The sequence below is a fragment of the Hylobates moloch genome, unplaced genomic scaffold (assembly GCF_009828535.3).
Source record: "Hylobates moloch isolate HMO894 unplaced genomic scaffold, HMol_V3 SCAFFOLD_15, whole genome shotgun sequence".
Taxonomy (NCBI): domain Eukaryota; kingdom Metazoa; phylum Chordata; class Mammalia; order Primates; family Hylobatidae; genus Hylobates; species Hylobates moloch.
This window is the reverse complement of record NW_026652290.1, coordinates 12,168,642-12,194,655: the sequence shown is the minus strand read 5'-3', so window position 1 is coordinate 12,194,655 and position 26,014 is coordinate 12,168,642. Positions and strand designations below refer to the sequence as shown.

Below are 26,014 nucleotides of genomic sequence, written 5' to 3'. Positions count from 1 at the left end.
TGGTGCGATCTCTGCTCACCGCAACCTCTGCCTCCCAGGTTCAAGTGATTCTCCTGCCTCAGCCCCCCAGGTAGCTGGGACTACAGGTGCGCGTCACCATGCCTGGCTAATTTTTTGTATTTTAGTAGAGACAGGGTTTCACCACGTTGGCCAGGATGATCTTGATCTCCTGACCTCGTGATCTGCCCGCCTTGGCCTCCCAAAGTGCTGGGATTACAGGGCGTGAGCCACCACGCCCGGCTGAAACAAGGACATTTTAGAAAAGAATGTGGGTGTTTGGAAATCTAAAGAGTAATGCTCAAATGAGATAATGCCTTGACGAAAAGCTGTAGTAGGAAATTGGGGGTTTCATGCGTGTCCGTGTGAAGAGACTACCAAACAGGCTCCGTGTGAGCAACATGGCTGTTTATTTCACCTGGGTGCAGGTGGGCTGAGTCCGAAAAGAGAGTCAGCAAAGGGTGGTGGATTATCATTAGTTCTTATAGATTTTGGGATAGGCGGTGAAGAGCAATGTTTTGCGGGCAGGAGTGGATCTCACAAAGTACATTCTCAAGGGTGGGGAGAATTACAAAGAACCTTCTTAAGGGTGGGGGAGATTACAAAGTACATTGATCAGTTAGGGTGGGGCAGAAACAAATCACAATGGTGGAATGTCATCAGTTAAGGCTATTTTTACTTCTTTTGTGGATCTTCAGTTACTTCAGGCCATCTGGATGTATACATGCAAGTCACAGGGGATGCGATGGCTTGGCTTGGGCTCAGAGGCCTGACGGGGTGATACAAACATATATATATATATTTAACATTAGGCATCCAAATGTTTAACCACCCATATAGTTTGGCCCTGGGAATAAACACCCAGCCTGGCTGTACCCAAGTTCACTGGCTGAAAGTCAGCCAGCAACAATGTGTGGGAAGTTTGTATGTTTTGAAAAAAGAAGTAAAAGGCAGGGTGGGGGTGGTAATGGTGAAGTTGGAGCTACAAAAGCAAGCATGTTTTTGTTCATTGGAAAGATGCAATATGATTTTGGGAAAATTTTCCGTGTAGAAAGCCAACTGATGGTGTGCCGTTCTATGAATCTGTGTGCCTGATCCAGTCACAGATTAGAACATAGGAGGTGGATGATTCAATTGGAGAGAACAGAGTGAGAGGTATGTGCTGTTTTAGCAGGAGACTAATGAGCAGGGGGCTAGAAAGTAATTCTGGCTGGGTGCGGTGGCTCACACCTATAATTATCCAGCACTTTGGGAGGCTGAGGCCAGATGATCACTTGAGTCTGGGAGTTCAAGACCAGCCTGAGTAACATACTTTAACCAGTCTCTAGAAAGTATAAAAATTAGCTTGGTGTGGTGGTGTGTACCTGTAGTCCCAGCTACTCTGGAGGCTGAGGCAGGAGGATCACTTGAGTCCGGGAGTTCAAGACCAGCCTGAGTAACATACTTTAACCAGTCTCTAGAAAATACAAAAATTAGCTTGGTGTGGTGGTGTGTCCCAGCTACTCTGGAGGCTGAGGCAGGAGGATCACTTGAGTCCAGGAGGTCGAGGCTGCAGTGAGCTATGATCACACCACTGCACTCCAGCCTGGGTAACAGAGTGAGACTCGAAAAAAAAAACCAAAGAAATAAAAGTTTCTGTCCTCAGACTGCCCATCTGCAGAGAACCCTTTTGTGCATAGGAGCTACTTGAGATGGAGAAACCACATCAGAGTGACTTTTCAGCTCACCTTAAAAACTGGCCCAACCTTCAGTGGAGAGAATCTAGTGTCCCACTGGGACGGTGTTCCTACAGATTCCCCCAGGGTAGATAGCTTCACATTTGAGGAGCGGGAACTAAACACCTGGTGGAGGGATGCATGAGTATCCCACTGGGTTACAGATTCACCTCGGGTTTGTTTTGTTTTTTTTTTTTTTTTTTGAGACTGAGTTTTATTCTTGTTGCCCAGGCTGGAGTGCAGTGGCGTGATCTCGGTTCACTGCAACTCTCACCTCCTGGTTTCAAGTGATTCTCCTGCTTCAGCCTCCCTAGTCGTTGGGATTACAGGCATGCACCACCACGCCTGGCTAATTTTTGTATTTTTAGTATAGACCGGCTTCACCATGTTGGTCAGGCTGGTCTTCAACTCTTGACCTCAGGTGATCCACCCACCTCGGCCTCCCAAAGTGTTGAGATTACAGGCGTGAGCCACCGCATCCGGCCAGGTTTTTTTTTTTTTTTTTTTGAGACGGAGTCTCGCCCTGTCGCCCAGGCTGGAGTGCAGTGACGTGACCTTGGCTCACTGCAAGCTCCGCCTCCCAGGTTCACGCCATTCTCCTGCCTCAGCCTCCCGAGTAGCTGGGACTACAGGTGACTGCCACCGTGCCTGGCTAATTTTTTGTAATTTAGTAAAGACGGGGTTTCACCGTGTTAGCCAGGATGGTCTCGATCTCCTGACCTCATGATCCACCCGCCTCGGCCTCCCAAAGTGCTGAGATTACAGGCGTGAGCCACCATGCCCGGCCTCAGCCAGGTTTTTTTGTTTTGTTTTGTTTTGTTTTTTTGAGACAGGATCTTGCTCTTTCACACCCAGACTGGACAGCAGTGGCGCAATTTTAGCTCACTGCAGCCTCCACCTCCAGGGTTCAAGTGATTCCCATTCCTCTGTCTCCTGAGCAGCTGGGATTACAGGCGTGTGCCACCATGGCTGGCTACTTTTTGTATTATTAGTAGAGATAGTGTTTTGCCATGTTGGCCTGGCTGGCCACCTTGTGCATTTTTTGGCTGGATAATTAGTGCAGACATTCAGACTGTTTCCTACCAAGGGTCCTGAAGGTGCCATATGCCTACTAGCAGGCAAGGCCACACAATGACACAGAAAGATGGCATCTGTGAGGATCAGCTTTTGTTTGCTTTGCTTATAGTCTGTAACGCTATGTATTCCAACACCTGGTCCTTTAGCAGTCGCAGTGGTATGTGGATGGGGAAAAAATCCATAGAGGGAAAGAAACAAGCCCATCAACCCACAAGTGAACAATTACTAACATTCCCTCAAGAATAGCTGAAGGAGAGAGAGAGAGAGGAAGCTACACTTGGAAAGAAGATTGCTTTGTATTTTATTTACAACAGAATAAGAAAAAGTAAGTTATTAACAATAATAAATAACTAGGGAGAAAAACACAGAACGGCCACAAAATGACACAGAAGGATGGCATATGTAAGGATCAACTTTTGTTTGCTTTGCTTATAGTCTGTAATGCTGTGTATTCCAACACCTGGTCCTTCAGCAGTGGCAGTGGTATGTGGATTAATTTAACCAATCAAGATCCCAGCTTGAATGTAAACACTACAAATTACACTCGACGCTACATGTGAGTGGTACAACACCAACTCAAAGACCCTCTTCTGGGTGATATATAGCAACTGAAGGGAGACTTGCAATTTGACAGACATGCTTTCAATTTAAAGCAAAAACATCGAGAAGCTTATCCTAAAGTACTTGTTAATTTAACAACAAAATTACAATTATTAATGGCATCTGAAAATTTCCCAACATATTCACATTCTCTTATTACACTAACTTCTAAAAAGCTTAAACACTTATATTTCAAATGCAAACAGATTGTTTCGAAGGTAGAACACAAAAGAACCCAATGTTTTGCCTCAGCATGCCAACGCTGTGCTATTGTGTACACTTCAGTTTCAGCAAGAATGAATAGTTTAAAATAGTTTATTTATAATCAGATTGCAGTCACTGGACAGACTTTTTAAATCTCAAGAACTATGGCTCAGATGACAGATTGTCTCCTAGCCTACTGAGTCAGAGGATCAGAAGGTACTAAAACTATTTGGACAATTCCTCTCTATTGGATTATCCGATTACACATTATATGTAGAGTCAGCTATACACTGGCCCTTCTTAAGAGTAAAATTCCTGTTGACCTAAGCCAGCCAATGACCTATTACCTTGTTGTCGCTGAACCATGAAGAGATGCCAAAGAAAGTAGAATTTAAAAATACACATAAATATATTAGCCCTGAAACTTTTGCAGAGAATGATTTATCGAGACGTATCAGAATCTATTCTCTTAGTTCACTGTTTATTACAGTGTCTTGAAAGAAAACCACAGTTACTTTTGCAGGTATTGTGGTAAGTGTCTGCATAATATACCCACAACTATGCTACTTAGAGATTTATTTTCAGGACCAACAACATGGCTAATAAATACTTCCAAATAAATTAAAATTTTCCCCACACACAGATGCAAAACTGTAACAGAAGGCTTGATAAATCAGTTCACCAACAAACCCATATTGTTTGAGTTACAACGGTGGCAACTAAAAATGTCACGGCCTCCTTCGTTGTTTTCCTTTTCCTTTGCTTTGTCTTGCAACAACCCAAAGTGAGAAAATGAAATGATCTTCAGAGGTGATTTCTAACAAAGCTTATGTGTTAAAAACACCAAGATCTTTTCATCCCAGGAAAGCACAGCTAAAGCAAGCATGCTGTGCTACAGCCAACAAAATGCACACGGGCACTTCACATTTGAAATCTTCCCAGAGTCATGAAATGTACAGTCATTTTGATGGTCTCCACTAACTTCAGAGATGAAGATGGGAGTGAACATATGTGATATTCTATGGATTATTTATTTAAATTTGGCTACCAGAGACTTAAAACCGATGGTGTCTGATTCACTATACTATATTTTTATATATATATATATGTATATATATATACACAGTTATAATACAATTTTGGTGAACAAAGTTGAAGGTTTCCATATCGCAGACAGAGGCACTGAGTTAAGGATTCTATTTCCCCCCAAACATGCTTAGCAAATTCAAGTTTCTGCTTTTTTTTTCTTCTAATTTCCATCATGCAGCCATTTGGCTTCCATCCTTATAAGAATTATTAATGTTCTGTATATATATATCCATTGCAGGCTTGTATTCCACAATAACAAAGTCATGTATAGAGAATGTGAAATGATACTTGAAAACCAAGATATATAAAATATTGAAGTCATTTATGCCTTTTGATGACTGGGTTAAATATGCAAAGCACATGTAGACAGAAAAACTGAACATACTTTAAGAGCACACACTTTTTTTTTGGCTAAGACTCACACTATCATCGTAGCTTTGCAACTGATGTCTGTGGTAACATACTGGTTATAAAAGAAATGAAACTCACAAAAGGAAATTAGAACTTAGCTTCCTAAAGCATATAGAACTGTTAACCTTGACAGCAGAAGCTACTTTATAAAAAGGGAAAATAGCAATGCTATTAATGGAAAAACTAGGTGCCAGATGTGTTAACAGCCTGCACAAAATAAATACATTCTATGTGAAAATAATGACCCCACCCCGCCTTGATTTTAGCTTGCAAATGGTAAGCAAATACATATACTATTTCAGTGTCTTCTGAAAGTAGCATTTTGCTCTCTAAAGCAAAACATTTTCATTAAGTACTACTGTGTGGAGAAGGAGGGATTGAGAAGTCCAAGGGGTCTGATAAAATATTAGGTTTTCCCACAAGCAAAAATCATGCTTCCATACCATGCATAGAAGGTGTCTTACTAAGATACTATCATTCTTAGGGAAGAGATACACTGTTGATCTAAGCTATTTGCAACGGGTTTCCTTTGAGTTCTAGGTTTATTCTTTTTTTTAAGCTAAACATCAACCTATAGATAAAGAAATGATCTTGACAGTCTGACCTATGACTTAGAAAACTTTGGTGCTGGGCTCATGGGGCCAGCGCCTGCACCTTGGGAGAGTGTATCAACCTGAAAGACACTACACAGAGTGCTGAGCACTGAGAGGGAAGCAGGCAGGGTCCACTGGCAGAGAGGCTGTGTGAGAGAAGCAGATTATGCTCCTTGGTCTATTTTGTTTCCTTTGGGATCTGTGTTTTGGGAAGGTCCCTTTCCTGAGGTTGGAGGTTATGATCAGGAAGGCTAGCTGGGGCACGGGCCTCTGAGTTGCCCAATTACTTCTTCTCTTCCTCTCTTGGAGGACAAAAGTCAATGCTGAGATTCGGCCTGCCCTCCCATCTGTGTTTAAAGGCAGTGAGGTGCAAAGGTGACAGATTTCTCTCTTTGGAGCAAAGGAGAATTGTCTTTCTGTCACTTCAGTGAGTGATCTTGCCTCCTGTCAACCTTGATTCTAATCTTGCATTACCACTAGTTGAAGAAAGGAAAGCTAGACAGAAGGGCATCTATTATCACTCCTCCTTTTCACTCTACAAATAGGAGTCAGCAATTCTGCTCATTCTCTCCTCCCACTTGACAGTAGTTACTCAATGTCCGTGACATTCCTAATATTTGTATTTCAAGTAAGGAGCAAGAGAATGACAGTCTTTTCTAAGGTCTGATGGTAGGCAATCTGTTCCAGGGAATTCTGGATGTTACTAAGAGTAAAACAAGGAAGGGGATGGGAGACAGTTCTCTTTTTTATGGTTCATGCACCAGACATTTTCTGACCATGTTAAAGCCCAGTTAGCTTACTCTACCCTTGTACTTCTTTGAGTGGGCAGATAGTAAATGAATTCTATTCAATTAATTTTACAAGTTCTGAGAATCTTAACTGATGATGGAAGCTGACAAGTCAAGGTTTGTTGGTACCTGTAGAGAAAAAAGATGTTGCCTCACCTGGGCCTCTTGGTTCCTAAACTGAACCATTCCAAAATCAGTTATGGTCACATTCATCCATGCAATTCTTAAGGATTTCTGAGGCCACAAGGGCACAAAAGGGGAAAGTTATTAAAAGACAGAAACAAGTAGAATCTTTATTAAATTCTGTGGAAGGTATAAATGAGTTACTATTAATTGCACTTGGAGCCTCTATAGCTTGATGATTAAAATTTTCAAAAGTTTAGAGTTAATTAGGCTCCAAATCCTGAGTCAGACTAACCACAAAATAGGAATCTCAGTAACTCTTGGTATTCAAGTATTAGTAATCAGCAGTTCAAAATTTAACAACTAAGTATGTTATGCCTGAGAGTATTTTGGCGAATTTTAGATTTGATGAGAGGAAACTGACTTCACTATTTTCTACCATACCTTGTAACAAAAGTGGTGCAAAGTTTTCATTCATTTATCCTTGAAGTCCATGCCAAACCTCATCAAATGCCCAATAACAAGGCTTCCTCTCTGGCTTACAGCTATGTGGTTACAGAAGATTCCTTCTGTCCTTTGCAAGTCTTACATCTTACATCTAATATGATGCTGTGTAGCATACTTAGGGAATCATGTTCTATGTGAAGTTACTGAGTCACATGCACACTGAAAGGTTGAAGGAACATGTTTGAGTGACAAAGCAGTCTTTTTCTCTATCAGAAGATTCTTAAAAAAAGAAAACAAAAACAAATAAAAATATAAAACCCCATGAGATATTTATATAAAGTTACTCAGATTTGGGCCGACATGGCTTATCTGAAGAGTGCATGCCGGGTAAATTCAGGGTGGCTTTTTTCTCAGGGTCTGGAAGTGTGAGAGTTTCTGGGGCAGACTTTTTCCGGGGCCGATCTTTGGGAACGGACAGAAATTCGGGTGCGTCTGTGGAGAGAGGGGTGGATGGAGCACTAGAAGGTGCACTGCGGACAGAAGAAGGCAGCAGGGGGATGCTGGAGATAGAAATTGCAGGTGGGAAAATGCCGATTTTCTTGTTGGTGGCTTCCTGAGTGGCTCGTTCAAATTCTCGGACTTCATCCATTGTCATGTCTTCAAGGAGAAAAACAGAAAGAAAAACGAGCAGTTATTTATAAGAGAGGCAAATAGATTAATCACGACCCTTGTTTTTACAGGAACTATGGGAATCCTATCATAAAGGGCACTCTCCCGATTATACACCCAAAGTATCATTGAAATACCGAACCCCTAATTTTTTCTTTTCACCCTGAAAACAATATCCCTTTATGAATATCCATTTAAGATTTTCCAAAGCACTCTTCACAGTGAGTATTTTAAGTATTCTCAATAAGGACTTAACAGTAGAATACAGAACTAGATGGGGGAAATGTGTGCCTGTGTGTGTGTATGTGTGTTCACCCGTGTGCATCTGTGTTGTTGTGGGTCTGGTGTGGGGTATTTGGAGCTATAATTGACTGGTCATCTTTTTCATAAAGAGAAGGTAATTAAAACAATGGCCCTGAAATGACACATATTATTGTCATTATTGTCAACTTTAGATCATGAAAGTATACCTTTATAGGGTAAACAGGTTAATCATCAGGATTTTTCAACATACTATCTTCTTTTTTTTTTTTTTTTTTCTGAGACAGGCTCTTACTGCAGCACCCAGGCTGGAGTGCAGTGGTGCGATCATGATTCACGGCAGCCTTGACCTCCTGGGCTCAAGTGATCCTCCTGCCTCAGGGCCCAATGAGGCTGAAACCACAGGTGCATGCCATAATGCCTGGTTTAATTTTTTGTGTTTTCTGTAGAGACGGGGTCTCGCTATGTTGCCTAGGCTGGTCTTGAATTCCTCAGCTCAAGTGATCCGCCTGCCTAAGCCTCCCAAAGTGTTGGGATTACAGGCGTGAGCCACTGTACTCAGGCCAACATGCTATCTTCTTAATCAATACATATACTTTTTTATTCGGAGGGGCCACAAAGATGCTGTTGTTTTTGGTTTCCTGACTGTGTGTTGATCCTAAGAAGGTTCAGAGATTGTGTTTTAATAAATTCAGTTTCAAAAACACATAAATCAACAATATCACCACACCCTGCTAATCATTCCAAAGCCAAGAAAATAAAACCATTTCTTGAGGAAACTTAAAAAGAATAGAGAACGAAAGGAGAGGATCATTTAATAGTGAGGATTCTATTTAAAAGAAAAAAAAGCATGACTTGGAATTCAACAAATAAGACAGTGATACCTCTGTTAATAATCATTGTTGGATAATGTAGGTTTTCCAAATACCTGAAATGTTCTTATTTAAGTGAGAAAGTAAAAACAGTATTTAAAAAATGTAAATCTTTCCCTAATGTGTTTAATGTATTATATATACTTACTACATTTGAGACATAATATGTTGAAGATATATCACTGTGCAAAAATACAGTTCCTTAGTTCCTTCTCAGGGTCTGTTTGCTCTTTATGGCTTGATATCTCTTCTCTCATGCTCAGAAACTCTATTATTACTGTTATTATTAATTAATTTTTTTTTGAGATGGAGTCTTGCTCTGTTGCACAGGCTGGAGTGCAACGGCGTGATCTTGGCTCACTGCAACCTCCACCTCCTGGGTTCAAGTAATTCTCCTGCTTCAGCCTCCTGAATAGCTCGGACTATAGGCACGTGCCACCATGCCCAGCTAATTTTTGTATTTTTACCAGAGACAGGGTTTCACCATGTTGGCCAGGCTGGTCTCGAACTCCTGACCTTGTGATCCACGTGCTTTGGCCTCCCAAAGTGCTGGGATTACAGGCGTGAGCCACCGTGCCCGGCCTTATTCTGTTATTATTAATTATTGTTACCCTGGCTATCCCTGGTATCCTTTGCCATTTTTATTTGCTGTGAACAGGGAAAAGAGGCACCTGGGCTTATTAAAGACTGAGTCAAGGCCCAAGGCTTATCCTGGAGCAAAATGCAAAATTTAGTGCCTGTGGATTTTCTGTATCTGTTTTGGCCCCCCAGAGACCCATTTTTCATTCTTTCTTGTCCACTGCCACGTACTTAGCAGTTGAAACTTCATTAGATAATATTGGAGGGAATAACCAGCATGAAACAATATAGCCACTTTGGAAATACTGAGTATGTAATGAATATTCATAACAGTATTAATCCTTAGGGCTTTTCTTTTCTTTTTTTTTTTTGAGACAGAGTTTCACTTTTTTTTTTTTTTTTTTTTGAGACGGAGTCTCGTGCTGTCGCCCAGGCTGGAGTGCAGTGGCGCGATCTCGGCTCACTGCAAGCTCCACCTCCCAGGTTCATGCCATTCTCCTGCCTCAGCCTCCCGAGTAAAAAGTAGCTGGGACTACAGGCACCCGCCACCACGCCCGGCTAATTTTTTGTATTTTTAGTAGAGACGGGGTTTCACCGTGTTGGCCAGGATGGTCTCGATCTCCTGACCTCGTGATCCGCCCGCCTCGGCCTCCCAAAGTGCTGGGAGTACAGGCGTGAGCCACTGCGCCCGGCCTCAGAGTTTCGCTCTTGTCTCCCAGGCTGGAGTGCTGTGGCGCGATCTTGGCTCACTGCAACTTCCACCTCCGGGGTTCAAGCGATTCTCCTGCCTCAGCCTCCCGAGTAGCTGGGATTACAGGCGTCTGCCACCACGCCCGGCTAATTTTTGTGTTATTAGTAGAGACGGGATTTCATCATGTTGGCCAGGCTGGTCTCGAACTCCTGACCTCAGGTAATCCGCCCGCCTCGGCCTCCCAAAGTGCTGGGATTACAGGCTTGAGCCACCGCACCTGGCTTAATCCTTAGGTTTTTATAACATCTGAGCAAACCAGAAGTATTTTTCACAAAATGAAATCCTTAAGAGGATTTCCTGGGAACAATTATTAAAATTTTCTGAAAGGGAAAGTTTTTACAAAGGAAATAAATCATTATGACTGTGTGGATAAGATATAAAATTCAGAATATATCAAGAAAAATTGTACCTATAAACTTACCAATTTTTAAAAACATGAAGACTATTAAATGAGCCAAGAAATGACATTAAGGTTATATAAAAAGAGGCATTCATTTCACAATAAAGTTGAGACTGAGAAAAATTTTAGTGAATCAGGGTATGTTACGTTTTTGCTATGATAAATGGATATTATCTTTGAAAAAGCAGACTTCCTTAATCAAGTGGCTGAATAGATTGCTCTACTCCACATAGTCAGCAGGGGGCAGAAGTAATCTAAAGCACAGAATTTTGATTTTCCACTCCCAGAGGCTCTTAGAAGTTCCCTTCCTTGAAGGCTTTGAACCTGCTCAATTGAAAAGAAGACTTATTTCCTCACTGCTGTGTTCATGGATGTTAATTTTGCCTAATTTCAATCTAATTTGTCCCTGCTTGGGTTGATGATCTAAAATTCATTTAGCACCCATGCAGTTTTTATTTGTGACAAAGAGCCACCTCCTGATTTTCACTGTTTTTCATTATGATACAGGAGAAAGACTAAGGAAAAATAAATGTGCTCCAATTTCACAGAATTCCAAAGGATAATGGAAATGTCATAAACATTCAGAATAACCACTTTGTGTAACTTCTCCGGTGGCAGGCATCTTTCACCCTGAAGTCATGGGAACAACGCTGAGGGGCAGCCAGAGATTACGTGGGCTTTTCCATGGGAAGAACCACTCCACATTATCACCTTCTACATAGTAAGTGGACTTTATTTTTTATTTTACTTTATTTATTTATTTTTTTGAGATGGAGTTGCACTCTTATTGCCCAGGCTGGAGTGCAGTGGCGCGATCTCTGCTCACTGCAACCTCCGTCTCCTGGGTTCAAACGATTCTCCTGCCTCAGCCTCCCGAGTAGCTGGGATTACAGGCATGCGCCACCATGCCCGGCTAATTTTGTATTTTTAGTAGAGACGGGGTTTCTCCATGTTGGTCAGGCTGGCCTTAAACTCCCGACCTCAGGTGATCCACCCGCCTTGGCTTCCCAAAGTGCTGGGATTACAGGCGTGTGCCAACGCGCCTGGCCATGGACTTTAATTATAAAGTAATAATCACAGTAAAACTGAAAGAAAGCCAAGCCAAGGGCCTTATAAGCTGTGAGAAAAATCACTGAGCTTAGCATCTTTTAGCCATCTGGTGTCTCCTCTTTTCCCGTGGCTTCCTTTGTTTGCCTGGTCATATTTATAGTGAATGGCTTTCAGAGTAGTCGAGCGGGAACTGGGGCCCAACATTTCTCAAAGAAAAGTTAATTGAAAGTGATAGAAATTCAAGGAGAGTTTCCTTAAAGGGCACTTCTAGGGGGAAGTCCTACTGGAATTGGTCTGTGCATAGAGAGGAAACGCCTCTTGCTCCAACAGTTTCCTGCAAATCGGATCACTGCATGCAAAATGGGAGAAGAGTTAGGGCCCTTGCAACCTCAAGGGCAGTCACATGCAACCAGTTGCAGCATATGAGCCTTGCAGGGCACATTCCAAAGACATGCTCCAAAAATTTAACTAAAAATTTCCAAAGTGCAATCAGAAGGTCTTCACAATTCGAAAGGATCCATTTATGACAAGAGCCACATCTAAATTTCCTAGAACTACAGCATTGATTTTTTTTTTTTTTTTTTTTTTTTTTGAGACAGAGTTTTGCTCTTGTTGCCCAGGCTGGAGTGCAATGGCGCGATCTCGGCTCACTGCAACCTCCACCTCCCATGTTCAAGCAATTCTCCTGCCTCGGCCTCCTGAGTAGCTAGGATTACAGGCATGCGCCACCACACCCAGCTAATTTTGTATTTTTAGTAGAGACGAGCGAGGTTTCTCCATGTTGGTCAGGCTGGTCTCAAACCCCTGACCTTAGGTGATCCATCTGCCTTGGCCTCCCAAAGTGCTGGGCTTACAGGTGTGAGCCACTGCGCCTGGCTGATTTTTTTTTTAAATACCTACTATGTATTATTCTGGAGACTGGGCTAATGGACATGAGGACTCAAGGCAGAACCCAAAGAGATCACAGCTCTGGCTGAAGATGCAAAGAAATGATTTGGTGATTACACTTTTCTTTGTTATCTCTAGCTCCCCTTCATTAGCATGAATGATTGAGAGATTACGATACTTAAAATGCTGGCATACAATATACAGTCAGCTCTCAATTTCCAGCGTGCAACGAAATAACTGAGGCTCTCTAAGCCTTATCCTAAGTCCCAGGGATCTGCTAGGCAGCTCAGCACATCCTCAGCTCACACCCCTTCACTGCTCAGCCTGTGTGTCTGCACAGACTGCAGCCCATCTTGAGATTATCCTAAGTAAAAAGGAACTGATTGGGTAAAACAGCTATAAAGAGGCACAGAAAGCTTTTCAAAGCAAATGTAAAGAAACCTAAAATAGCTGATGAGCCAGAAGCCCTCCCTTGAATGAATAAGTGAGTGTTAGCTATGTTTTTAAAAGTTACTGACATGTTATTCTAGTTTACATATGACATCCATTTTCACTCCTCTGCTCTTTTATGGTGCAGGCCGTTTTACTAGTCCCACAAAAGTGTTTCCACTCTCCATGTTCTCGGTTTTATGACCGAAATAACCTCCACGTCAAGCAACTTTAAGGGATCGAAACGTCTGGAAGAGAGAGGTGACACTGCCCAATTTAGATCCAGCTCAGGTTCTGCAGCAACAGGGTCTGGGTGACGACATGTTTCTATGGAAGGTTGGGAACCGGGCATCTGCAGTATTTCCAAGATCAGTTTACATGTGCATTTGCGAAAGGGTGGGCAACATGTTTTAAAAATTCTACGTACACTTGTTTGGGCATGACTCTCTATGTCATCCACAGGGGAGGAATGCTGATTGCAAACTTTTATGTTGGTTTGTTCATGCATGTTTTTCTCGTATTCCCGAACATCATCCATTGTCATATCTGAAAGAGGTCAAGACGTTGGCAACTTCTGTTATTAGATGCAGACTTTCAACGGGGACACTTTAGGGAAAGATGGTAGCTGAGCAGTAGCCAAGGAGGTTTAAAAAAGCAGAGACTTGTCTAACTTTATGATGAGTAAGTCATAAAGTTAGCTAAACCAACCAAAGGGGGAGCGAGGGCAAGGAAGTTAAGTCAAAATAGTCTTAGAACACAGAAGAGTGGAACTTGTTTAGGGGTGATTCTTGTAAAGTGAGCTAGGTGGGTAGAAAGTATTAGCATGTGGGCAGTGCCATAGCCTGAGATCTCCTAAAGCATCATTAGAAGATCCCATTGGGGACAGAGGGTCAGTTTTGCATGGTTTAATACTTACCTTCCACATAGCTTTTGAAATAGATTTAGAGGTTGTTTAAATCAATGCATTCAACAACAGAAAGGACACTTTCATTGCTGTTATAGGAGGCAGGATGTAGAAGGCAGAGCAATGATATTCACTGGTACAATTGAGATTTGGTGCAACTTGCACACAGATGTAAATTTGCACAGAATGCATGGCGTCAGAGTGCAGGTCTATACTGAACTTCAAGTCTTGCCTAACAGCTTGAAGATGGCTGGCACTACTTCCACCCACACTGATCTAAAAATAAAATGGCACATGACATGATTTTTGGCCCAAGTCTGCAGTTTTTCAGTATTTCAGGATAATGATCTCTTAATCTAGTGGTTCTCAACGGGGGACAATTTTGTGACATTTTTGGTTGTTAGAACTAGGGAAGGGGTGGTACTGGCATCTAGTGTGCAGAGGCCAGGGACACTATGGAGCATCCTACAATGCACAGGACCCCCAGCCCCCAACAAAAAATTATCTGGTCCAAAATGTCAATAGTACCAAAGTTGAGAAACCCTGTCTTAATCCAGCTGATAAAAATTTTAAGGCCAGGCATGGTGGCTCATGCCTGTAATCCCAGCACTTTGGGAGGCCAAGGCGGGTGGATCACTTGAGGTCAGGAGTTCGAGACCAGCCTGGACAACATGGTGAAACCCTGTCTCTACTAAAAATACAAAAATTAGCTGAGTGTGGTGGAGGGCGCCTGTAATCCCAGCTACATGGGAGGCTAAGGCAGGAGAAGCACTTGAACCCGGGAGGCAGAGGTTGCAGTGAGCCAGATGGTACTCCAGCCTGGGCGACAGAGCGAGACCCTGTCTCAAAAAAAACCAACCAACCAAACCAAAAAAACTTAAATAAGGAACCCATCCACCTTCAGTATGTGAAATGCATCAAAATGACAATTAGTCTCACTTCAAATACTTCTGTCATTTTATCCCCCACCCCTACCCGGCTCCTTGGTTATTTTACATTTTATCAGCAATATTCCCAGGTAGGCATTCCTCTGTTACTCTCTTGGCAGAACTGAACTTCATGCTCTTTACCAATGATGGTATGCCGAACAAAGTGCTTACTCTGCCACCCTGACCACTAATTGGCTTAGTGGGGATTTAGAGTGGGCATTCGCAGCTGGAATTTTTCCTTAAGTATTTTCTGCATCATGTGGTTTGGTGTCTTTTTATATCAATCCATGTGTCATGTGAGATCCTCTTCATTTCCAAAGGGCAGACTAGCCAGGAGTTTATGATTTAATTCACTGTGGTCTGGGACCAAGATGCTGTGTGCCTCTAAATCCAGACCTGGTCTATTTTATGCAGAAGATGATTCCCAGGTATACCTGGAAATCCTCAGTCAAAAATGCGGTCCACAAGCAATGTAAGTATCAAGAATGCTAAGCAGCAGCCTGGCCAAGCAAGGAGCATGCTCTTCTTTTAGAAAATTGAGGTAACCAAAAAGCAATAAAGAGATGCTGCTTTATGATGAAAACAAATGCATCTTAGTTAATAATAACAACACATTCTTTCAGTACAATCACCTTACTTTCAATGGCTGCTTATCAACATTTCTTAAACACAAATATATCTGAAATAATACTAGACGATCATTTTTAGCTAGGAGTTGAAAATTTAAAGAAGTTTCTCTACACGTATGTCATTAGGGGGTGCCCCCCACCACCCCAACAGGCATGACAGTAATTTGGAAAACAAAAGCCAAGGAGTTATAGGTTTTTTTTGTTCTATTGAATCCCCACAGAAATCATACTTCATCTTGAATTAGCTCAACGTCAAGATAGGGGCTTAAACTTTGTGACTATGGGCTTTCAAAGATGTATCCATTTTATGGATGTGAAAAAGGGTTTAACAACAAAGATATTCATTGCTGCCTTGTTCATAATAATGAAAAATTGAAAACAACCCAGGGGACTGATATGCAGTCATTAAAAATTAGGTAGAAGAATAGTTAATCCTAGAGAAATATCCTTGATCTATTGTTAAATAAAAAATAGGTAAAAAGAACTGTACATAGCATATGAAATTAATTTAGTCAGAAAACCATTATTTACATTAAAAAACACTGAAAGGATATATTTCAAAATGTTAACAGTGATTATTTTGAAGAGTTAGAATTACAGGCAATTTTAATTTCCTTCTTTTTGCTTATCTACATTTTCAAAAATTTCTATATCAAATATGCATTGCTTGTGGAAAAGAAAAAAAAAATCATTATTTAAGAATCTTCTTTTGGGCTGGGCAGGGTGGCTTATGCCTGTAATCCCAGCACTTTGGGAGGCCGAGGTGGGCAGATCACTTGAGGCTAGGAGTGGAAGACCAGCCCGGCCAACATGGTGAAACCCTGTCTCTACTAAAAATAGAAAAATTAGCCAGGTGTGGTGGCACACACCTGTAACCCCAGCTACTCGGGAGGCTGAGGTACGAGAATCACTTGAACCCGGGAGATGGAGGCTGCAGTGAGTCAAGATCATGCCACTGCACTCCAGCCTGGGCGACAAAGCAAGGCTCTGTCTTTTTTTTTTTGTTATTTTGGCTCATTATGAGATGGATACCATCAATTTGGAATTGGTAAGGAGAAGATACACTTTTCCAGAATTTCTGTTCACTCTAGAAACATAATCCCCTGGTGTTTTTTTTTTTTTTTTTTTTTTTTTTTTTTTTTTTTTTTTTTGAGACAGAGTCTAACTCTGTCACCCAGGCTGGAGTGCACTGGTGCAATTTCAGCTCACTGCAACCTCCACCTCCCAGGTTCAAGTGATTCTCCCACCTCAGCCTCCCGAGTAGCTGGGATTACTGGTGTGTGCCACCATGCCTGGCTAATTTTTGTATTTTTACTAGAGATAGGGTGTCACCATGTTGGTCAGGCTGGTCTCAAACTTCTGACCTCAAGTGATCCACCCACCTCGGCCTCCCAAAGTGCTGGGATTACAGGCGTGAGCCACCACGCCCAGCCATCCCTTATTATTTTTTTTAAACAAAGAGTTAAGAAACTAAATTTTAGAAAATTCTATAAAAGAAAATCTCCCAATTTTGCCACATAGGAATGAACATTCCTACTAGAGTAGTTCTCTAAAAGATGGTGATAATTTGGTCCCTGCTGTGCTGAAGGAAATATGTTTGTCTAAATCCTGAAATATCCTCACAGACTATAAATGTGTATGAACATGATGTAAATATTTTCAGTATTTCTCAGTAATTTATGGAAATCCTAATCAAGTGAAAATGCTCCTGTTCAGGTTAGCTGGTAAAATGCACTGTCTAGCTTTTGCAACATATATGACCTCAAAATCTCTATAGAAATCAATATTTTAGTAAATTCAATTACATGTGCCCAATGACAGATTATACAGTAATGATGATTCATCTTTATTACTGATTGATTTTCAATGATCAGAGTGACTTGAAACAATTTAGGTTCAGACTTCTTTGCTTCCAGCAAACAAATGCTTCTGTGTATCAACTCTTTTTTTTTTTTTTTTTTTTTTTTTGAGAGTGAGTTTTGCTCTTGTCACCCAGGCTGGAGTGCAATGGTGCGATCTCGGCTCACCACAAACTCGGCCATCCGGGTTCAAGCGATTCTCCTGCCTCAGCCTCCCAAGTAGCTGGGATAACAGGCACCCGCCACCACACCCAGCTAATTTTTGTATTTTTAGCAGAGACTGGGTTGCACCATGTTGGCCAGGTTGGTCTCGAACTCCTGACCTTGTGATTCGCCTGCCTCGGCCTCCCAAAGTGCTGGGATTACAGGTGTGAGCCACCGCACCCGGCCCAAACTCTTAATTAAAGGAAGCCCATGTCAATTACTTTGCAAATACATTGGTAAACAGTCAGCCCTTCACTTATAGATTGTGAAAGTTCATAATTTACTCTTCCTAAATAAGGTTTCCTACATAAAGACTCCTTAAGCCAGCAATACTGGGGATAATTGCCTGATTTAAGAGAATATTGCAACTGGTACGGTATTTCTTCTGATAAAGAAAGTGCATCCTAATATCTTTGACACTCTGCTATCAGAGGTTAAACAGCCCTGGGAAGTATTTTGGAGACACACATGCCCTGCTCACTGTACTTCAGTGGGACAATACTTCCTTTCCTTGCCCTCTGGAGAGGCCATTTCTTTTCTTCTCTTTCTTGCTCTCCTTCAGGTGAGAAGAGATCAGATCCCAGACTCTTATCTCAGGGCGTGAGGTCATACTGCATGGGGCCTGAGTAGAACGTTCTCCTCTACCAGTGACTAGGCTGAGGCCAAAATCTCCTCCTCAACCATCAGCTCCACTTTGGCAAAGAGGCTCTGGTCTCAGGGGATTTGTTAATTGCTAATCCTGTGAGTAAACATTTACACTGAGACTAACTTTTAGCTTATGTGAACACCACCACACAGAATAGCTTTGTACATGTTGTACATGTATTCGTGGGCAATTTGCATTTCTTTTTCTTTTTTTCTTTTTTGAGACAGAGTCTCACTCTGTCCCCAGGCTGGGGTGCAGTGGCGCCATCTTGGCTCACTGTAACCTCTGCCTCCCAGGTTCAAGCGATTCTCCAGCCTCAGCCTCCTGAGTAGCTGGGATTACAGACACGTGTCACCATACCCGGCTAATTTTTTTTGTATTTTTAGTAGAGACGGGGGTTTCACCATGTTGTCCAGGCTGGTCTTGAACTCCTGACCTCAGGTGATCTACCTGCCTCGGTCTCCCAAAGTGTTGGAATTACAGGCATGAACCACTGCACCCGGCCTCGTGTGTATTCCAGAATAAAACTCTGGAAGTGGATTGGCTGGGTCATAAGTTGTTTGTGCTTATCATTTCTATGGTATATTTTATTAAATTGGATTATCATTTTATATTGAAAACTGGATATAATCACTTAAATTTTTGCTATCAGATGGGCAAATGTCCTATTTTCTTGTTTTTCTCATTACAGTTCATGTGATTAGTAGTAAGTTTATTGGCCATTTGTATTTCTTCTTCTATGATTTACTTATTCATATCCTTTACCATTTTCTTGAGTGATTGATTTTTATTTTTTTTTTATTTTTTATTTTTTTGAGATAGGGTTTTCTCTGTCACCTAGGCTGGAGTGCAGTGGTGTGACCATGGTTCACTGCAGCCTTGACCTCTCAGACTCAAGTGGTCCTTCCACCTCAGCCTCTCAAGCAGCTGGGACTACAGGCACATCATCACGTCCAGCTAATTTTTAATTTTTGTAGAGATGGGGTCTCCCTATGTTGCCAGGGCTGGTCTCAAACTCCTCAGCTCGAGTGATTCTCCTGCCTTGGCCTCCCAAAGTGCTGGGATTACCGGTGTGAGCAACCACACTCGGCCAAATTTTCAACTTATAGGACCTCTTTATATATTATAGATGGTAATCCTGTTGACTACATATGTGGCAAATATTTTCCCCTAGTCTTTTAGCTTTGTTTATGGTGGCAATTTTCTTTAAATCATTGTATTTTTAAAGAAAGGAGGTTAATTTCACAGGAAGTGGAGGCAAGATCATATGTTTGAAAGGCCTTTAGAAGTCAGTTGAACACACATGGAAACTACAAATGCTCTTGAACGAAGCATCTGCAAACGTGAATTTTCCTTCATTGTACCACACAGTTGCAGCGGCAAACATTTTAAAAAGGGGAGTCTTCTGTTCTAATTCAATGATCTGTGAAATGGCACATTATAGTTTATTTCCCTCTACAAACACTTCCATTCACTTTCAGCCTCCTTCACCAAAACAGAAGTCATTTTTACATCATTCTAAGTCAAAATAAAAGTCTTGAACAAGTAGTTGGGTCAGGGAGGCTCCAGAAATCATAAGTAAGAATGGATACTTCTTTGGCTCCAGCAAAATGGTAGCCATCCTTTGAGAAATGCCATTTTTTAAACCCTTTACAATGATTATAAATTCAATACATGCTTCTTACAAAAAGCTTAGGGTGACTCCATTTTTTTGTAGCGAAAGTAGCCAATCCTCAAAGTGTGGTGTATACCTTTTCCACATAATTCAGACTACTAAGATCTAGAACTGTAATCTATAGTTGTGATTTTTTTTTTTTTTTTGAGACAGAGTTTTGCTCTTGTTGCCCAGGCTGGAGTGCAATGGTGCGATCTCAGCTCACTGCAACCTCTGCCTCCTGGGTTCAAGCGATTCTCCTGCCTCAGCCTCCTGAGTAGCTGGGATTACAGGCGTCCGCAACCATGCCTAGCTAACTTTTGTATTTTCAGTATAGACAGTTTCACCATGTTGGCCAGGCTGGTCTCGAACTCCTGACCTCAGGTGATCTGCCCGCCTTGGCCTCCCAAAGTGCTGGGTTACAGGTGTGAGCCACTGTGCCAGCCTTATAGTTGTGATTTTTTTCTGTAGTTTTTAATTGGGAGCAGGGAGTAGGCAGGGGAAGGGTTCACAGGTTCTTCTGAAAATCTGATGGAAAATTATTCATTCTCTTCCCAGATAAACGAATACAAGCACACACATAAAATGTTGCACTGGAAAATGCTGGCTTGGTGAACTCAACCAGCTAATGCAACCCCTAGCAGGCTTCTTTCTCCATTTTAATCTTGCCTCCCTCATTGTTAGACCTGCTCTAGGGACTCCAGGCTGATTTCTAAGTCACTTTCATGAGGTAGTGTCGTCTACACCAGCCAGAACTCTCCCTCCCTCATACTTTTTGGTTAGAGTCAGGTTTTCAAAGACATTCGTGAGGTTCACCTCAATCATAGGCTCCTTCTGGCAATGTTCTGTTCTCAAACACTGTCAGATTTGTAAAGCAAAACCATGCCTTTGTGAAATTGGGCTGCCTATTTTTATCTACCTTCCCTCTCACCCCATCTCCTGAAATATGTTGTTGTTATTTCTCTGATTAGTGTTCTAGTCATGCAGAGAGACCCGAGGCTCATAGATAAAGAACAATCACGGCTTTGAAAGACACACTGAACTCCTCCAGTATGGAAATGGTTACACTTTACAATGAACATGAGCAGAATAAAATCTCTTTAGGGAAACAGTTTCATGACAGCCAAATGCTGAATCTCAGAAGAGATACAAAATTAATCCTTGGCTGACAAATGATCACTACCCTCAACAATGTCCTTTTTTCTTGACTCTTAATTAAGCACTGGAGGTGGTAAGTCTAATTAGAGAGAAAGACATCTAGAGCTGCCCATGCATCAGTGTGTACAGTTTGTGCACTGTATGAACACACAGCAGAGGAGGCGAATGGGGCTAAAATTCAGCCCTAAGCCCAGAGCACCTGCTGAGTCTGCCCAGAAGGGGCACCTTTTTCTAATTCATCTGTCTAAAGGGAAGCTTTTTTTCTAATTCTCACAAGAAATCAGAGTTGTAAGAATTTGGGTTCCTGCAATCATTTTTAAATTTATTTTATTTTTTGTTTTTTAGAGACAAAGGCTCCCTCTGTCGCCCAGGCTGGAGCATGGTTGGCCCTGCAGACAGCTATGATTCTCTAGTTAACCTATTTGGATTGAATCAATTAAATGGTCCTTACAACCCAATGTCCCAGTCTGGTTTATAGCCCATGCTATAAGCCAGTAGTTCTTAAACTTTAGCCAGCAACAGAACCATCCGGAGGGCTTGTTAAAACAATTGCTGGGCTAGACCCTCACAGTTTCTGAATCAGTAGGTTTGGGGTGGGGCCTGAGAATATGCATTTCTAACAAGTACCCAAGGGATGCTGACGTTGCAGGTCCAGGGACCTTACTTTGAGAACCAGTGATAGAAGCTATAGCTGTAGGCAAGGATTTATTTTGGACCTTTTCTGTTTACTAATGAGAGCCTCACTGAGCCTGTCCAGATAAAATAAAAATAAGTCATTCAGGTACCCCAAAATGGAGTGGAAGGGTAATGCTGGTGGGCGCTTAGCGTGGGTACCAGTGGCACACATGGCCCACAGTTCCCAGAATTACTTTGAATATGGGACTGAGAAGGCACTCTGTGGACAGGAGGCATTTCCATTCATTTGATTCACCGAGTGTCTGCATCTGTGTGATGAAGGAGCAACTGTTTTCCTGGTCAGCAGCTCAGCTGTGGGTACTGATGGTTGCAGAAACTTAAAAGAAATTAACGGTGTAGTTCCCAGACCATTGCTGAGTGAAAAGACTGCTTGTTTTGGTTGGGGCTATGTTAGTGTATGCAGGGGAGACCCACTCTGGAGAGTGCAAGGTGTCCTAACGATCCACATTCACTAAAGCCCACACTTGTTTTGTGCTCAGATAAGGAAAAGGTTTTTTGCACAATGGACTCCTTAGTTGTTAAAGGCCTCCACTTCACTCATCCTAAGTAAATAAGTGCTCTCTTTTGAAGGTCTCCAGATTCGGGGAGATCTCCTGTTTCCATTATTCTAGCCTTGGGCTCCTGTTGTAATCCCTGAATTCTTTTTTTTTTTTTTTTTTTAAGAGATGAGGTCTTGCTCGGTCACCCAGGCTAGAGTGCAGTGGTGCCATCATAGCTCACTGCAGCCTCCAGCCCCTGGGATCAAGTGATCCTTTCACCTCGGTCTCCTGAATAGCTAAGACTACGGACATGTACCACTGTGCCTGGCTAATTTTATTTATTTATTTTGTAGAGATGATGTCTTGCTATGTTGCCCATGCTGGTCTCGAATTCCTGGGCTCAAGTGATCCTCAATCCTAGGCCTCCCAAAGTGCTCGGATTACAGTTGTGAGCTACTGTGCCTGGCAGAAATTTTTTTTTTTTTTTCAATTTTTATTAGAAGTTCCTAAGTCTCGGCCAGGTGCAGTGGCTCATGCCTGTAATCCCAGCACTTTGGGAGGCTGAGGTGGGCGGATCACGAGGTCAGGAGTTCGAGACCAGCCTGGCCAACATAGTGAAACCCCATCTCTACTAAGAAGACAAAAAAATTTAGCAGGGCATGGTGGTGGGAGCCTGTAATCCCAGCTGCTTGGGAGGCTGAGGTAAGGAGAATCGCTTGAACCAGGGAGGCGGAGGTTGCAGTGAGCCAAGATCGCGCCATTGCACTCCAGTCCATACGACAGTGTGAGACTCTGTCTCAAAAAAAAAAAAAAAAAAAAAGTCCCTAAGTCTCTTCCTTGCCCTAGGCTCAGCTGAGATGGGAAAGTCAGGCCCCATCCCCTTCCTGGCCTTTCATTTACTAGATACCCACCCACACTGGGTTTTCTTCCTATATCTTGCCTCTAATCAAACCCTCTTTATTATTCTGTCCTCTTGGTCAGAGCCTGGCTATTCTTTTAGCTGAAAAATCTTCTTTGGCACTCTGGCAACAGAGAGAAACCTATCCAAGTGCCCTGTCTGTTGGTTTTCAAAGTGGCAGATTTTTGGCCCTTCAGGTACCTCTCTTTTTGCCAAACTTCTAATCAGTTTGCACCTATGATTCTTTAAATATCCTTTTGATATTTCCTTGGTGTTGGTAGCAAGGAAACCGTGAGCTCTGAGGAGCAAAAGCTGGGAGAGACCAGAAGTTCTTACCCTTTCTTGGGGTCTGTGCTCCCTCTGAGAATCTGAGAAAAGCTCCCCAGAAAAAAACAACCAGAAAGATTTATTTAAGGATCAGAGGAAGTAATCACAGGAGACTCTCCTGCCTGCCTCACAAAACACAACTAGAAATAGACAGGTCTCTGGGAGACTTCATGACAATGTGGCAAGCCATTGCTTTTGCGGCATGAGAGCAGCATTCTGTGGGTGTGTGATAAGACAGCATAAATGATCCGCATTTGGACAAACCCAGGAAGGTGCATTCGCTCTTCAGAAGGTGCAGATCTGGGAAAACTGCAAAAGGCGGTAAGAAAAAAAAAAAAAAAAGCCCATAGCTTATAGAACCATGCCTTTTAAATGTGGCTCAGAAATAGCTAACAATATTAATAATAATGATTGTCTTTGCCCCTTCCATCTAATGTGTCCTTGTACTTTGGTACCTTCTGCTCAGAAAAGGGAGGGAGTTGGTGAAACAATGACAGAAAAGGACCAAAATGCAATCTAGGTTATACTCAGAACACATTTAATGTGACTTAGGAAAAGGCCAAGGAGGAGGGCATTTCATTAGACAATCGACCTGAAAATCAGATCTAACCTAAGTCACTGGTGGGGCGTGTTCCTTTCTATTTATAGCCAAGGACGGTAGCCATCTGATGACTGATTCTGGGAGTGCAGAAAATTCATGTGGACAAAACAAGACTGCTGAGGACCTGGGAAGGATGGTCCATCCATCATGGGATAAAGCTAACCTTGTTTTCATTTGCTGGAAATGTGTAGAAATTGTTTAACTCTTCCCAGATCATGAACAAAAAAGCCAGAACAATAGTTTCAATTAGGATTAACAGGGCACCTATAACTCTGTCTGCCCTTAAATTCTTGCAGAACCTGTATATATTTGGTGAGGGGTGGTTTCTTTCTTTTTTTTTTTTTTCCGAGATAGAGTCTCACTCTGTCACCCAGGCTGGAGTGCAGTGGTGCGATCTCGGCTCACTGCAAACTCCACCTCCCAGGTTCACGCCATTCTCCTGCCTCAGCCTCCCGAGTAGCTGGGACTACAGGCGCCCGCCACCATGGCTGGCTAATTTTTTGTATTACTTAGTAGAGACGGGGTTTCACCGTGTTAGCCAGGATGGTCTCGATCTCCTGACCTCGTGATCCGCCCGCCTCGGCCTCCCAAAGTGCTGGGATTACAGGTGTGAGCCACTGCGCCCGGCAAGGGGTGGTTTCAAATGTTCTCTGAATCAAAGGACTGCTTTTACTTGACAGGATGCTTCAGACAGCTTTGATCTTGATGTTTGGGGTAAATTAGGATGGGTTTGAAACCCATCTAACAGAGAATGATGGAGCCATGCGTATCAACTATGTAAGCATCAAACATCCTGAGGTTCCTACTTAGTCAATAATTCTGTGGTTATTTTAGACCAAGCTTCTATAATTACATCTTCATTATGCTTGGCAGACAGTGCTATTTCCAACACAGGAAGCAGCGGCCTTGCCTTTGTTGTTGTCCTTCTAGGTAGCAGTTGAAGCCAAATGGACAGAAAGCCCAAGACAACATGAAGTTGTTCTACAAGTTATTTTGGAGAAATTGACTTACCATACCACTCATCAACCCATGCAAAAGCCTGTCTATGTCCAATCAGCAGAATGTCTCGGACCACCTAAAAAGTAAAAGAAGGAGATTGAAATAATAGCGTCTTTGATGAAAACTATCTGGAAGACAGGTTAACAATTCTGGGAATCTTGGCGATTACAGAGTTCTTAATCTCTCTGTCCATAGGTGATGACAATTACAGGCTGCCTATAGGTCCTATAGTGCACACACACCTCCAGCCCTTCCCCGTGGTGTACACACACTTGCAGTATATTCATCTTGTCTTATTTGAGAGTAGGGCTGGGTGTGTATACCAACTAATGACAAATACTTGACAGTCATACAGCAGTGATACAAATAAATATCTAGGTTAATTACCTTTAAGTTTTTCTCTCCATTTATCTTTAACTAAAACAGCATCTACTTTTCATCTGTGGGAGGGTGTGTGTCTCACTAGTGCCAGGAGGTCATAAATGTTGGAAATCTAGAACACTTTTCAAGGCAGCAAGTCACTTTTTTTTTTTTTTGAGACAGAGTCTTACTCTGTCACCAAGCTGGAGTGCAGTGGCACAATCTTGGCTCACAGCAACCTCTGCTTCCAGGGTTCAAGCAATTCTCCTGCCTCAGCCTCACGAGTAGCTGGGACTACAGGCGCGTGCCACCATGCTCGGCTAATTTTTGTATTTTTAATAGAGATGGCATTTCACCATGTTTGCCAGGATGGTCTCGGTCTCTTGACCTCGTGATCCACCCGCCTTGACCTCCCAAAGTGCCGGGATCACAGGCGTGAGCCACCGCACCTGGCCGATAGCAAGTCACTTCTAAGCAAACAGCACTTAACATTCCCTCTTTTCTGATGACATATCCTAAATATTGATTTTTTTTTTTTTTGAGACAGAGTCTTGCTCTGTCCCCCAGGCTGAAGTACAGTGGTGCAATCTCAACTCACTGTAACCCCTGCCTCGTGTGTTTAAGTGATTCTTGTGCCTTACCCTCCTGAGTAGCTGGGACTACAGGTGCGTACCACCATGCTTGGCTAATTTTTGTATTTTTAGTACAGACAGGGTTTCACCATGTTG

At 42.4% G+C, this 26,014-nt stretch overlaps 1 protein-coding gene and 1 long non-coding RNA gene across 2 annotated transcripts in view; one reads left to right on the top strand and one right to left on the bottom strand.

The window, feature by feature from the left end:
* The window catches only part of LOC116483902 (uncharacterized), a 32,932-nt gene extending 7,232 nt beyond the window's left edge, over positions 1-25,700 (top strand). Inside the window, exons 2-4 of the long non-coding RNA XR_004252393.2 lie at positions 8,262-8,379; positions 11,195-11,297; positions 24,858-25,700. This is a non-coding gene — a long non-coding RNA (uncharacterized LOC116483902). The remainder of the gene's footprint in view (positions 1-8,261; positions 8,380-11,194; positions 11,298-24,857) is intronic.
* PITPNC1 (phosphatidylinositol transfer protein cytoplasmic 1) overlaps positions 3,074-26,014 on the bottom strand; it is a 320,302-nt gene continuing 297,361 nt past the window's right edge. Inside the window, exons 8-9 of the mRNA XM_032178375.2 lie at positions 24,939-25,002; positions 3,074-7,701 (exon numbers count right to left, since the gene is read on the bottom strand). Of these exons, the coding sequence (XP_032034266.1) occupies positions 7,385-7,701; positions 24,939-25,002 (381 nt within the window). The 3' untranslated portion in view covers positions 3,074-7,384. The remainder of the gene's footprint in view (positions 7,702-24,938; positions 25,003-26,014) is intronic.